The 11,780-nt window shown below is 40.2% G+C and overlaps 1 protein-coding gene across 1 annotated transcript; it reads right to left on the bottom strand.

The window, feature by feature from the left end:
- Nucleotides 1–10,258: 10,258 nt before the first annotated feature.
- Nucleotides 10,259–11,526, bottom strand: LOC128133699 (ER lumen protein-retaining receptor A-like). Its single transcript, XM_052771219.1, has 5 exons — nt 11,431–11,526; nt 11,141–11,200; nt 10,733–10,848; nt 10,509–10,582; nt 10,259–10,432 (listed from the first exon to the last, which is right to left on the bottom strand). Exons 1-5 carry the CDS (start codon nt 11,524–11,526, stop codon nt 10,293–10,295), a joined length of 486 nt encoding a protein of 161 aa, XP_052627179.1. The 3' UTR covers nt 10,259–10,292.
- Nucleotides 11,527–11,780: the final 254 nt, after the last annotated feature.

Genomic DNA, 11,780 nt, shown 5'->3' with positions numbered 1-11,780 from the left:
TATTACAACCCAAATAGAATAAGTGTATCAATGTCATCATAAAACAGAGTATATCATAATAGCGGAGTTGTGTGGTGTTTGCGATGCAGTCATCCTGAGCTCTTCCCCTTGGAACCGGAAGTACCTGAAACATAAACTGAAAATTGTAAGCATGAAGTATAGTGAGTTCCCTAAACTACCACATACCATACATAGATATCAAACATAACGTGCCCCGCCTAAATTCGTATAATGGGCCCCACCCAAATGAGTATAACGGGCCCCTACCTGTGACATCCCCAAAATCACGGCCAGAAAAGACCGGTTTGTTTATGCTTTGTTTAAAAATCAGAGTAACATTTTAAATAAAAGTGTTGTGGAATTTGTCCCAAAACAAAATATGATAAAGATTTATCAAAAGCATTTCCATAGAGATGTATTTCATTAAAAGACTTGGGACGTCATGTTCGTACAGATCAAAAGCATAAACAGTACAATATAAGCCTTACTACATTATTTCATATCTACAGGCCTATATCCGTAATCCCTCGTCCAACATCATATCTATGCTCAAGCACCACTTCCTGTAATACATAAAACTGAGTGGGTCAGGCTTGGGAGCCTGGTGAGCACATAGGGTTTTCAACCCACAATAAATAAGTTTAGTAATTTCATCAATCAAAAGTAACCCGATTACCCGTTCCTGTTATCCTCACTTTACGTCCCTAAACACCTATCATAAGGGACCTAGCCTAAGGATCATCATCGGGACGGACACTACTGCTAAGGGGATTCCTTAACAATAAATGTCCTAAAGGCAACCATGTGGGGGATGGAGTACACCGGTGAACACATCGTTCACAAACACCTACAGGTTGCGAGCCTGCTAGTGTTCCACTGGACTGTCTAGAAGAGTCTGTGGTCGTCATCCATACTTCGCTAGATGACAGAATCAACAACATCAACATCGAGGCCTCTCATCATTTTATCACACATCACCTATTACATCTACCCATGTTTTACCCCAACATTTCGTAGATATAAAATAGATATACAGTTTAAATCATTGAAAACATGTATAACAATGTACATCCAGCATAGATAGCAAGTATTCAGATAATATGCACACATAGCACGTAATTTATATAAATACTTCATATCTATGTGAAAGCTGAAAGTAACTATGCACTCACCTGATTAGGTGGTGACTTAGCACTCGGACAGCGCTTCGATACTCTCAAAACGATATTCCTTCGATAAAACCTAGTATTGATACCACTAGGGTTTAGTTTAACGATAACCGCGACAAATTAATTAGTCTGAGTATTATTAAGTGTTAATAATACTCGATATAACTCATAATAATAGCTCAAATAATTATTTTAAGGACCTAATAACATTCCTATAATTATTTGAAAGCTATATTAAAAATTGCGTAAGCGTAGCACACTTACAGCGAATTTTATCTAAAACCGGGACTTAATTGGAGCAGCGTTTCGAAACCGAAAAACTCCTTTTTCTCGGGACTCCGGGAGCCTCGGGGCTTCCCTAGGGTGCTAGGGGATTTTTCCTAGGGTTTAGGGGTGGTTTGGGATACTTAGAGAGAGAAAGTAGTGAGAGAAGTATGAGAAATGGTGTGAAAATGGAGGCAGCCCTCGCAGCTATTTATAGGCTGCTGGCTTCGGACTACGCTGGGCGTACTCCTCGGATAAGAACTCCAGCTCGGACCCAGCTGTCTTCCACTCGTCGGATGGATCAGACCGAGGTTACGCGGGGCGTTCCGGATCTCGTATGCGGGGCGTAGGGCGAGGCTTCGTGGCATGATCCGAAGCGAGATCTAAGACCATCATCGGACGGCCCACAACGCGCCACGTCATCAATTTGCAACAGACTTCGCAATTTCGAGTTACAACTTAAAAAATTCATAACTTTCGCGTACGACCTCCGTTTTCGACCTTCTTTATATCCATGCGGAGGTGGGAACATACTCTACAACTTTCGTTTAAACTCCATCGCCTAATTTTGGCTCGATTTTAAATTTTATATTATTAACAGGCCGGGACAAGATTGGTTCGTTAAATCCTCATAACTTCTTCATCCGACATCCGTTTTCGCCCATCTTTTCCTCGTTACGCTACTCTCAACGAGATCTTCGATTCTCGTTTAGGTCGTGTCAGCTAAAAATCACTCGATCTAATATTCGAATTTTGGGCTGTACACTGTTATTCCGAAACTTCGAAAAATCATAGCTTCTTCATACAAAGTCAGATTTGGGCGTTCTTTTTATCGATGTTCTTAGTTTAACATATTCTACGACATTTGTTTAGATCGCTAAGGCTAAGTCTCGCTCTATCGTAAATTCACTATTTACGCTTTCCGGTATCGTGCCGGTTCTGTCGCGAAACTTCGACGGGTCATAACTTCTTCGTTATAACTCGGATTTCGGCGTTCTTTATATGTACGGAAACCTTGAGACATATTCTACAACTTTATGTAGAGATATCGGGATTATCTCACACTTTAATTTTGACGCTCATTTTATTCTTTATTAATTATACATTTATAATTAAATAATAAACACATAAACACACATAATTCACATAATACTCAAATATTTCATCTTTATTACTTCAAAAAGAGTTACAAGAGTTGACCTAGACTATTACATTGACAAAAATGCTTAGCCCTGAAACCCGGGCATTACAATTGTCTCCCCCTTAGGATGATTCCGTCCCAGAATCATGCATCAGCAAACAGATATGGATAGCGACTCATCATGTCATCCTCTGTTTCCCAAGTGAGATTCGGCCCATTCGAATGTTTCCATCGGACTAGCACTAAGTCGACCATCTTACGTCGTAACTTCTTAGTCTTATGGTCAACAATTGCCTCAGGCTCTTCGATCAGCCTTTTGTTCTCATCCATCCTTAACTCTGAGATTGGAATTATGTCGGGAACATCTCCCGTGAATTTCCTCACATAACACACATGGAAGGTGTTATGAATACCATCGAGTTCTTCGGGAAATTCCAGCTTGTAAGCTTGGTTCCCAATCTTCTGAAGAACTTTGAACGGTCCAATAAACCTTGGACTCAACTTTCCTCGTTTCCCAAATCGTATATGTCCCTTCCACGGTGAGAATTTAAACAAAACGGAATCCCCAACTTCGAAGGTTATCGGTCGTCTTTTCTTGTCAGCATAGCTCTTCTGACGATCCTGAGCTGCTAACATTCTTTCCCTAATCACCTTCAACTTCTCAGCAGTCTCATGGACTATCTCGGGGCCCATAAACTGCTTCTCTCCGGCTTCAAGCCAACAAGACGGCGTACGAAACTTCTGTCCATACAAGGCTTAATAAGGTGCCATCTTGATGCTCGAGTGGAAACTGTTGTTGTAGGAGAATTCTACCAGAGGTAAGTGCTCGTCCCAATTCCCTTGGAATTCGAGGGTACATGCTCTCAACATATCTTCCAACGTCTGAATCGTTCTTTCGCTCTGACCATCGGTTTGCAGATGGTAAGCCGTACTCAAACATAACTTTGTACCCAACTCCTCTTGCAGACTCCTCCAAAACCTCGACGTGAAACGACTATCACGATCTGACACAATCGTAAGAGGGACACCGTGAAGTCTTACAATTTCCTTCACGTAAGCATTTGCGAGCTTATCCATAGACCACTTCTCGTTGGCTGCTATGAAGTGTGCACTCTTGGTGAAACGATCCACGAATACCCAAATCATGTCGTGTTCGTTCTTCGTCCCAGGCAGTTTAGTCACAAAATCCATGGTGATGTCTTCCCATTTACCCATGGGTACAGGTAAAGGTTCTAAACTCCCATACGGTTTTTGATGTTGTGCCTTAACCCTCACACATGTCAAGCACTCGACCACATACTTCGCAACATCGAGCTTCATTGTCGGCCACCAGTAGTAGGGTTTTAGGTCCCTATACATTTTAGTGCTACCGGGATGAATTGAGTACATGGTCTTATGTGCTTCTTCCATCAGAAGATCTCTTATTCCTCCCGTCTTAGGTACCCAAATTCGATCTTGGAATACCTTCAGTCCTCGATTGTTGGTACCGAACACTAACGTTCTTCCCAAACGTTCTCCCTTTCGGTCATTCTTCTCTAAAGCTTCTTCTTGAGCTTTCCTGATACTTTCCACAATCGTCGAGACGACTTCAATTCTTAACGCTCTTGGCCTTTTCCTTTCAATATTGACTTTCCGAATGAGAGCATCAGCAACAATATTTGCTTTACCTGGGTGGTAAAGTATCTCACAGTCGTAGTCCTTGAGAAGTTCTAGCCAGCGTCGTTGCGTCATGTTCAACTCCCTCTGATTAAAGAGGTACTGGAGACTCTAATGATCAGTGAACAACTTGCACTTCGTGCCGTAGAGATAATGCCACCATATCTTTAGAGCGAAAACTACCGCTGCCAACTCCAAATCGTGAGTGGGGTAGATCTTTTCGTGCTCTTTCAATTGTCGAGATGCATATGCTATCACCTTTTCTCTTTGGGTCAAAACACAACCCAACCCGACTCTAGATGCATCACTATAAACCGCGAAATCTTCGACTCCTTCAGGTAGAGAAAGTATCGGTGCTTCATATAATTTCCTCTTTAGCTTCTCGAATGCCTCATCGTGCTTCTCACTCCACGTATACGTAGCTCCTTTATGAGTCAAAGCTGTTAATGGAGCAGCTATTGAAGAAAAGCCTTGGATAAATCGTCGATAATATATGGCTAATCCTAGAAAGCTTCGAATCTCCGTGGGACTCTTTGGACGTTCCCACTTCATCACAGCCTCGATCTTCGCGGGGTAAACCATTATTCCCTCCTGGTTAACAACATGACCTAAGAATTGGACTTCCCGTATCCAAAAGTCACATTTGGAGAACTTTGCGTAAAGCTTCTCCTTCTTCAACACTTATAATACTTCCCGTAGATGCTTTCCATGCTGCTCTTGGCTTTTCGAGTAGATGAGAATGTCGTCGATGAACACTATCACGGATTTATCGAGGAATGGTTTACAAACCCTGTTCATCAAATCCATGAATGCTGCAGGAGCATTGGTTAGCCCAAATGACATAACCAAGAACTCATAATATCCATATCTTGTTCTGAATGCAGTCTTCTCAATATCCTGAATTAAGATCGATCTTTGAGAAGTAGCTCGAACCTTGCAGCTGATCGAATAGGTCATCAATCCTCGGTAATGGATACTTGTTCTTCACTGTTGCCTTATTCAGCTCTCGGTAGTCTATGCACATCCTCATGCTTCCTTCCTTCTTCTTCACGAATAACACCGGAGCTCCCCAGGGTGATGAACTAGGTCGAATGAAACCGTTGTCCAACAGCTCCTGAAGTTGCATCATAAGCTCCTTCATCTCCGTCGGTGCTAATCGGTAAGGTGCCTTTGCTATCGGTGTTGTTCCTGGTAACAAGTCTATACGAAATTCCACTTGCCTATCAGGTGGTAATCCAGGAAGATCTTCGGGAAAGACTTTCGGATAATCACACACAACCGGTATATTCTGCACCTCTTTCTTCTCCTTCTTAGCATCGATTACGAATGCCAAGTACGATGCACATCCTTTTGAAAAACATTTCCTGGCTTTCATTAGGGATATGATTCCAGAATTCACTCTGCGTTTGTCCTCGTACACTATAAATGATTCCTTTCCGGGTGGGTTCACCCTTACTATCTTCTTTCGGCATTGAATCTCAGCATCGTTGGCACTAAGCCAATCCATACCCAAAACGATGTCGAAACCGTTTAACTCTATGGGTAATAGCTCTTCGTGGAATTCGTTTCCGTTTAGGTCAATGACGATGTTCCTAATACGATTACTAACAGGTACGAATTTGCCACTGGCAACTTCTACAATCAGGGCATTATCAAGTTTTTCTACAGGCAATGCTAATTTCCTACTAAATTTATGCGACAAAAAAGAGTAGTTGGCTCCGGAATCAAATAGTATATTTGCAAGCAAACCATTTACAAGAAAGGTACCTGAAGCGACGTCTGCTGCCTCCTTTGCAGCCTCGAGCGTCATCTGGAAGGCTCTCGCCTTCGGCTTCGGTGGTATGTTGGGTCTTCCTACCTCCTTCTTCTTTGGGCAGTCCTTCAAAATGTGCCCTTCTTCATTACACCGATAACATGCCTTCTGGTTGAAGGTGCATTCATTGGCATAGTGCCCAGGCTTTCCGCATTTAAAACAAGTGACCCCTCTGTCACACTTCCCAGAGTGCTTCTTCTTGCACTTGTCACACCACTTCGCTTCTGATCCTCCTCCTCTCGAACCAGACTTCGAGAATCTACTCTTCTTGTTGGACTTCGAGGATCCATCGAACTTCCGTTTCTCACCAACCTCAGCCCTTTCCAGACCTCTTTCCTTTTGTTGGGTCTCCACATTCTTAGCTGCTTGAACAGCTGATTTCAGAGTGGTTGCCATCTTGACTGTTAGGCCAAAGTCAGCCGGCAGTCCGTTTGCGAATTTCTCAATTTTGGAAAGTTCGGTTGGCAGTAGGTATGGGAACAACTTCATCTTTTCCGTGAATGCAACATCATAGTCATCGATGCTCATCCTCCCCTTCTTCAAATTTTGGAACTTATTGTTCAGATCTATCAAATCTATCTCTGAACAGTATTGCGCCTTCAGTTGTTCCAAGAACTCATCCCATGACATTTTCAGAGCTTCTCCTCGTGGCATTGTATCTGCCAATAGCTTCAACCAGCTCAAGACTCCAGTTTTCAATTGTCTCACAGCGAAGACAGTCTTCTACTTCTCGCTGCAGTCGCAGCTCTCAAACACCATCTCCATCTCGAAGATCTAGTCCATAATCTCAACAGGCTTTGGGCTTCCTGAGAGACTTGGTGGTTTCGCACCCAAGAAATTTTTGTACATCCGCCCATCCTTGTTGTTTCTTCCTTCTGGGCCATCCCTTTGCTCACCTTGAGTCCCTACTTGACTCATTTGGCAGCTGTAGTTCCCTTCCTCAGATTGCTCAGGAACTGGCTCCGTTGGTTCAACATGTATGGTAGGTTCGTCCCAATTTTCGTGGAGCATCCGTCTCATTTCTTCCCTTTGTTCAGCTAGCATAGCCTGAATCATGGCTTGAACTCTAGCCATGGTAACTGGCTCAGGTGCAACTTCTTCAACAACAGCTATTTGCTGAACCACTGGGGGTTGGTTCCTATCTCCATTCGCATTCATGTTTCCGCTATGGGTCCTTGCCATCTTGATCTATACACCGAATAAGGTGAATTTAGATCTTTATTTAGGATAGACGTTTAAATCGTCCTTATCACTCCGAAACATTTACATGCTAGTTCTAATATCGTAGTCGTACGTTTAGAATCTTAAACACATAAGGTTTCCAGATCCGGTCAGCAACAGACCATAGATCCGAACAAATAACAACAAATCGTGCACAAAGCATTTAGCACATAAAAGCATTTTAGGCACAATTCCTAAAATAAGCTAGTGCTCACACCTCACAATCATCGCTTAACATTCTAAGTTTAAGTCTAGAAATCCTACAAATTCCTAGTTCGCTTAAACTAATGCTCTGATACCAACTGTGACATCCCCAAAATCACGGCCAGAAAAGACCGGTTTGTTTATGCTTTGTTTAAAAATCCATAGAAATGTATTTCATTAAAAGACTTGGGATGTCATGTTCGTACAGATCAAAAGCATAAACAGTACAATATAAGCCTTACTACATTATTTCATATCTACAAGCCTATATCCGTAATCCCTCGTCCAACATCATATCTATGCTCAAGCGCCACTTCCTGTAATACATAAAACTGAATGGGTCAGGCTTGGGAGCCTGGTGAGCACATAGGGTTTTCAACCCACAATAAATAAGTTTATTAATTTCATCAATCAAAAATAACCCGATTACCCGTTCCCGTTATCCTCACTTTACGTCCCTAAACACCTATCATAAGGGACCTAGCCTAAGGATCATCATCGGGACGGACACTACGGCTAAGGGGATTCCTTAACAATAAATGTCCTAAAGGCAACCATGTGGGGGATGGAGTACACCGGTGAACACATCGTTCACAAACACCTATAGGTTGCGAGCCTGCTAGTGTTCCACTGGACTGTCTAGAAGAGTCTGTGGTCGTCATCCATACTCCGCTAGATGACAGAATCAACAACATCAACATCGAGGCCTCTCATCATTTTATCACACATCACCTATTACATCTACCCATGTTTTACCCCAACATTTTGTAGATATAAAATAGATATACAATTTAAATCATTGAAAACATGTATAACAATGTACATCCAGCATAGATAGCAAGTATTCAGATAATATGCACACATAGCACGTAATTTATATAAATACTTCATATCTATGTGTAAGCTGAAAGTAACTATGCACTCACCTGATTAGGTGGCGACTCAGCACTCGGACAGCGCTTCGATACTCTCAAAACGATATTCCTTCGATAAAACCTAATATTGATACCACTAGGGTTTAGTTTAACGATAACTGCGACAAATTAATTAGTCCGAGTATTATTAAGTGTTAATAATACTCGGTATAACTCATAACAATAGCTCAAATAATTATTTTAAGGACCTAATAACATTCCTATAATTATTTGAAAGCTATATTAAAAATTGCGTAAGCGTAGCACACTTACAGCGAATTTTATCGAAAACCGGGACTTAATTGGAGCAGCGTTTCGAAACTGAAAAACTCCTTTTTCTCGGGACTTCGGGAGCCTCGGGGCTTCCCTAGGGTGCTAGGGGATTTTTCCTAGCACTACTAGAAAAACAGCCTTTTACGACGCTCATTGCGCGTCGTAAAAGGCTCAGACGACGCGCAAATGCGCGTCAAGGAAGGCCCTGTCATAAAGGAAGACGACACACTTTTGCGCGTCGTCTATAGACGACGCGCATTTACGACGCTCATTTACGACGTGTAATTACGACGCGCATTTACGACACGCAATGCGTATCAAGGAAGGCCCTGTCATAAAGGAAGACGACACGCATTCGCGTGTCATAACCTTACGACGCGCGTGTTAATGACACGCAATGCGTATCAAGAAAGCCCCTATCAAGAAAGGCCATGTCATAAATGAAGATGACACACATTTTTGCGTATCATAATTTTAAATGTTTAAAAAAAGTATTATTTATAGATTTACTAATTGTCAAATTAAATAATACATTAAAAATCTCATAATACAAAATAAAATACCATAAATAACAAAGATAATTCATTTCACTAATATGTCAAGTACAAATAATTACTCCAATAGTGAGTAAATGTTATAAAAAATGAACTCATGTATATACAATTGCATTATCTAAGCTTACTATGTGCCAACAACTCTCTGTGTGTTTACTTTTGCTTGAGTCTCGTTTCCTCCAATGCTTCTAGCCATGCCAAAATATGATATCTTAGGGTTCATGTCCAAATCAAGTAAAACATTGCTAGCTTAAATTCATCAAGTCCTTAGTGTGAAGTCTTAGATAGAATCTTAACTGCAATCTCCAATCCTTCTAGCAGACCCTAAAGATCATTATTGGCCATGTACCAGGATCAACCTGCAATCTCTTATTACTTGCAGCATCTTCTGCCTGTTTGACCAAGGTTGTGCCTTCAGCAGCAACATGCTGCATTGCGTCAAAAAGATAAAAACAGATGACAACAAATACAAATAATTGCATTCTACTTAAAAAAAAAAAATAGAATCCAACTCCTAAATTACAAACCTTTTAAAACATACAAGAGACAGGATCCAATCCATGGGGTATTTTTGGAAAATAGTCTGAACATTCTTGACAAATCATCAACCTGCAAGTGAAGGGTAGAAAGGGAATTGGAGCTTGGTGATGCTCATGCTGGTAATTGAAGCTTCAAACGCCAAGCCAGGTAGGTGATGCTCATGTTGAAAATTGAAGGTTGGAATTGCTTTTCCAATTGTACGTACACATACACATGAGATGAGAATAAGAAACTACTGTATTTGATTAGGTTTAGCTAATAATAAGCTAAGGAAGGGGAATGTGCTAAGAAGTTATTATGTATAGAATGAGAAAAAATAATAACCAAAAATCCTGTCTTAGACTTATTAACTTTTCACCTATTTGTCTTTCTTCCTAAAAATATTCATTTGATACGAATAAATATTATGAAACTTGGTTTATTGAAAGCAAGTATTAAATGGTCATGGTCATGTAATGTAGTAGTAGTCTTATTCAATCTGGAAAATTGCAAATTTTGTCCCACTGCCCCCCAGGCGAAGAGTAAAGACGTAAATGCCCTTCCTCATAAAGCCTGTGTTATTATGATTATGCTTAAAGTAAAAGACAGAACAGAAAGAATGGGAATGGAGGTTGAGTACCTTATGAAGTAATAGTAGAAGAAATCAGCATAAAGAGCTGTTTGTATTAAGCCAGAGAAACAGGCTGAAAACAAACAAAGAAAAAAGTCAAATGAAATACATGTATAGACAATAAGAATAAGAGAAAAGCTTTAACTTACATATCCATCCATTGAAATGGGGCTGTGTGAGATACCAAAAAATCCAGTTGAGAATATTCAATGCACGGTATGCCCTAACAATACAATGCAAACAAACAAATTTTCATTCATAGCATCCTATTTTCTAAATGATTATTATACTATTTTTAATCATTTAAAAAACCATTTTTCATGGTTATCTAGCTTCATAATGATATCATGCCAAAATATAGAAGGGAGAATACCCAAGAAAGAAAACATATTGACCGATCAAATTGTCAACATTTCCACTTCGCTGCAGCAGAACCAACTGTGGGAGAATAGCAACAGCTTCTAAATAGATAGAAAATGCCCAACATATCTGCACATTCCTAATAATATTAAAACTATACAACCTTATCTATTGCTACATTTTTATATCTTTATAACACTCCAATTAGGCTAAGCTTTTTTTGAGGAGGGCATTCAGGTCTTTTGGACAAGAGACAGTCCATGTTCTTTTCATATCTTCTTAATAATCAATATAACAGCACTTATTCTCATATATAATTTTGTAATGATTAATTGATTATATCATGTTTCAGCACAAAGACAATGAATTAACTTAACTGTAGTCTGCTTATAATCCTGGCACAAGGTGAAATCTTTATAACATTGGGTGGGTCCACACTGATATTCAAACATAAAACAAGAGCAACACATCCTGTTTTCATCTGCAGTTAAAAAACATCATTTTAGAGCTAACTATAAAGAAATACACTACCAATAACAACCCAACAAATCATAGCCTCTGATTTCAAATGCATAGCTGTATTAGCAACGAATGATCATAATTACAAGAACAACAACACTAATAGCATGTTGGGTTTAGCATATAGCAACTGAAGCCTCCAGCAAATCTCTAAAGCAAATTACTTTGACGATTATGTGAACTCCAACTAACAAAACTAAACCACCCACTACAAGCTTTTTGCTTAATAACTGTTGGTGCAAGTAAGCCAAGTATGGCAAAATACAGCTTTATGTGGCAAGCATACATGATTACAGGTTACCCTACTCATCTAATCAGTAATAGTGGGAAACTAATAGGTCCAACAGAAACAAGGCATACACCTTGTCTGATAGCAGATTATCTCATAAGCATATAAAATGCAAAAGGAAATCGAAAATGATGAAAGGGTAAATGTAGGAAACAACAGATTACTCGGTCCTTAGGCCGCCATTTGGAAACCAACCCACTTTCAGCAGGAAACAAGATCACAACTAGAAAATACACACTTATAAACTTCCAAC

This window comes from Lactuca sativa, chromosome 4, assembly GCF_002870075.4.
Source record: "Lactuca sativa cultivar Salinas chromosome 4, Lsat_Salinas_v11, whole genome shotgun sequence".
NCBI lineage: Eukaryota > Viridiplantae > Streptophyta > Magnoliopsida > Asterales > Asteraceae > Lactuca > Lactuca sativa.
Note: the sequence above shows the minus strand (reverse complement) of the source record. Positions and strands in the feature narration are given on the sequence as shown.

Bases quoted from the DNA above. Each gene is read 5' to 3' on its own strand.
- LOC128133699 (XM_052771219.1), bottom strand. From the start codon at position 11,526: ATGTATGCTTGCCACATAAAGCTGTATTTTGCCATACTTGGCTTACTT. The intron at 10,583-10,732 runs GTATTCTCCCTT...TTGTATTGTTAG, and splicing joins CAATATGTTTTCTTTCTTGG to GGCATACCGTGCATTGAATA. The intron at 10,433-10,508 runs GTAAGTTAAAGC...GTTTGTTTTCAG, and splicing joins CCATTTCAATGGATGGATAT to CCTGTTTCTCTGGCTTAATA.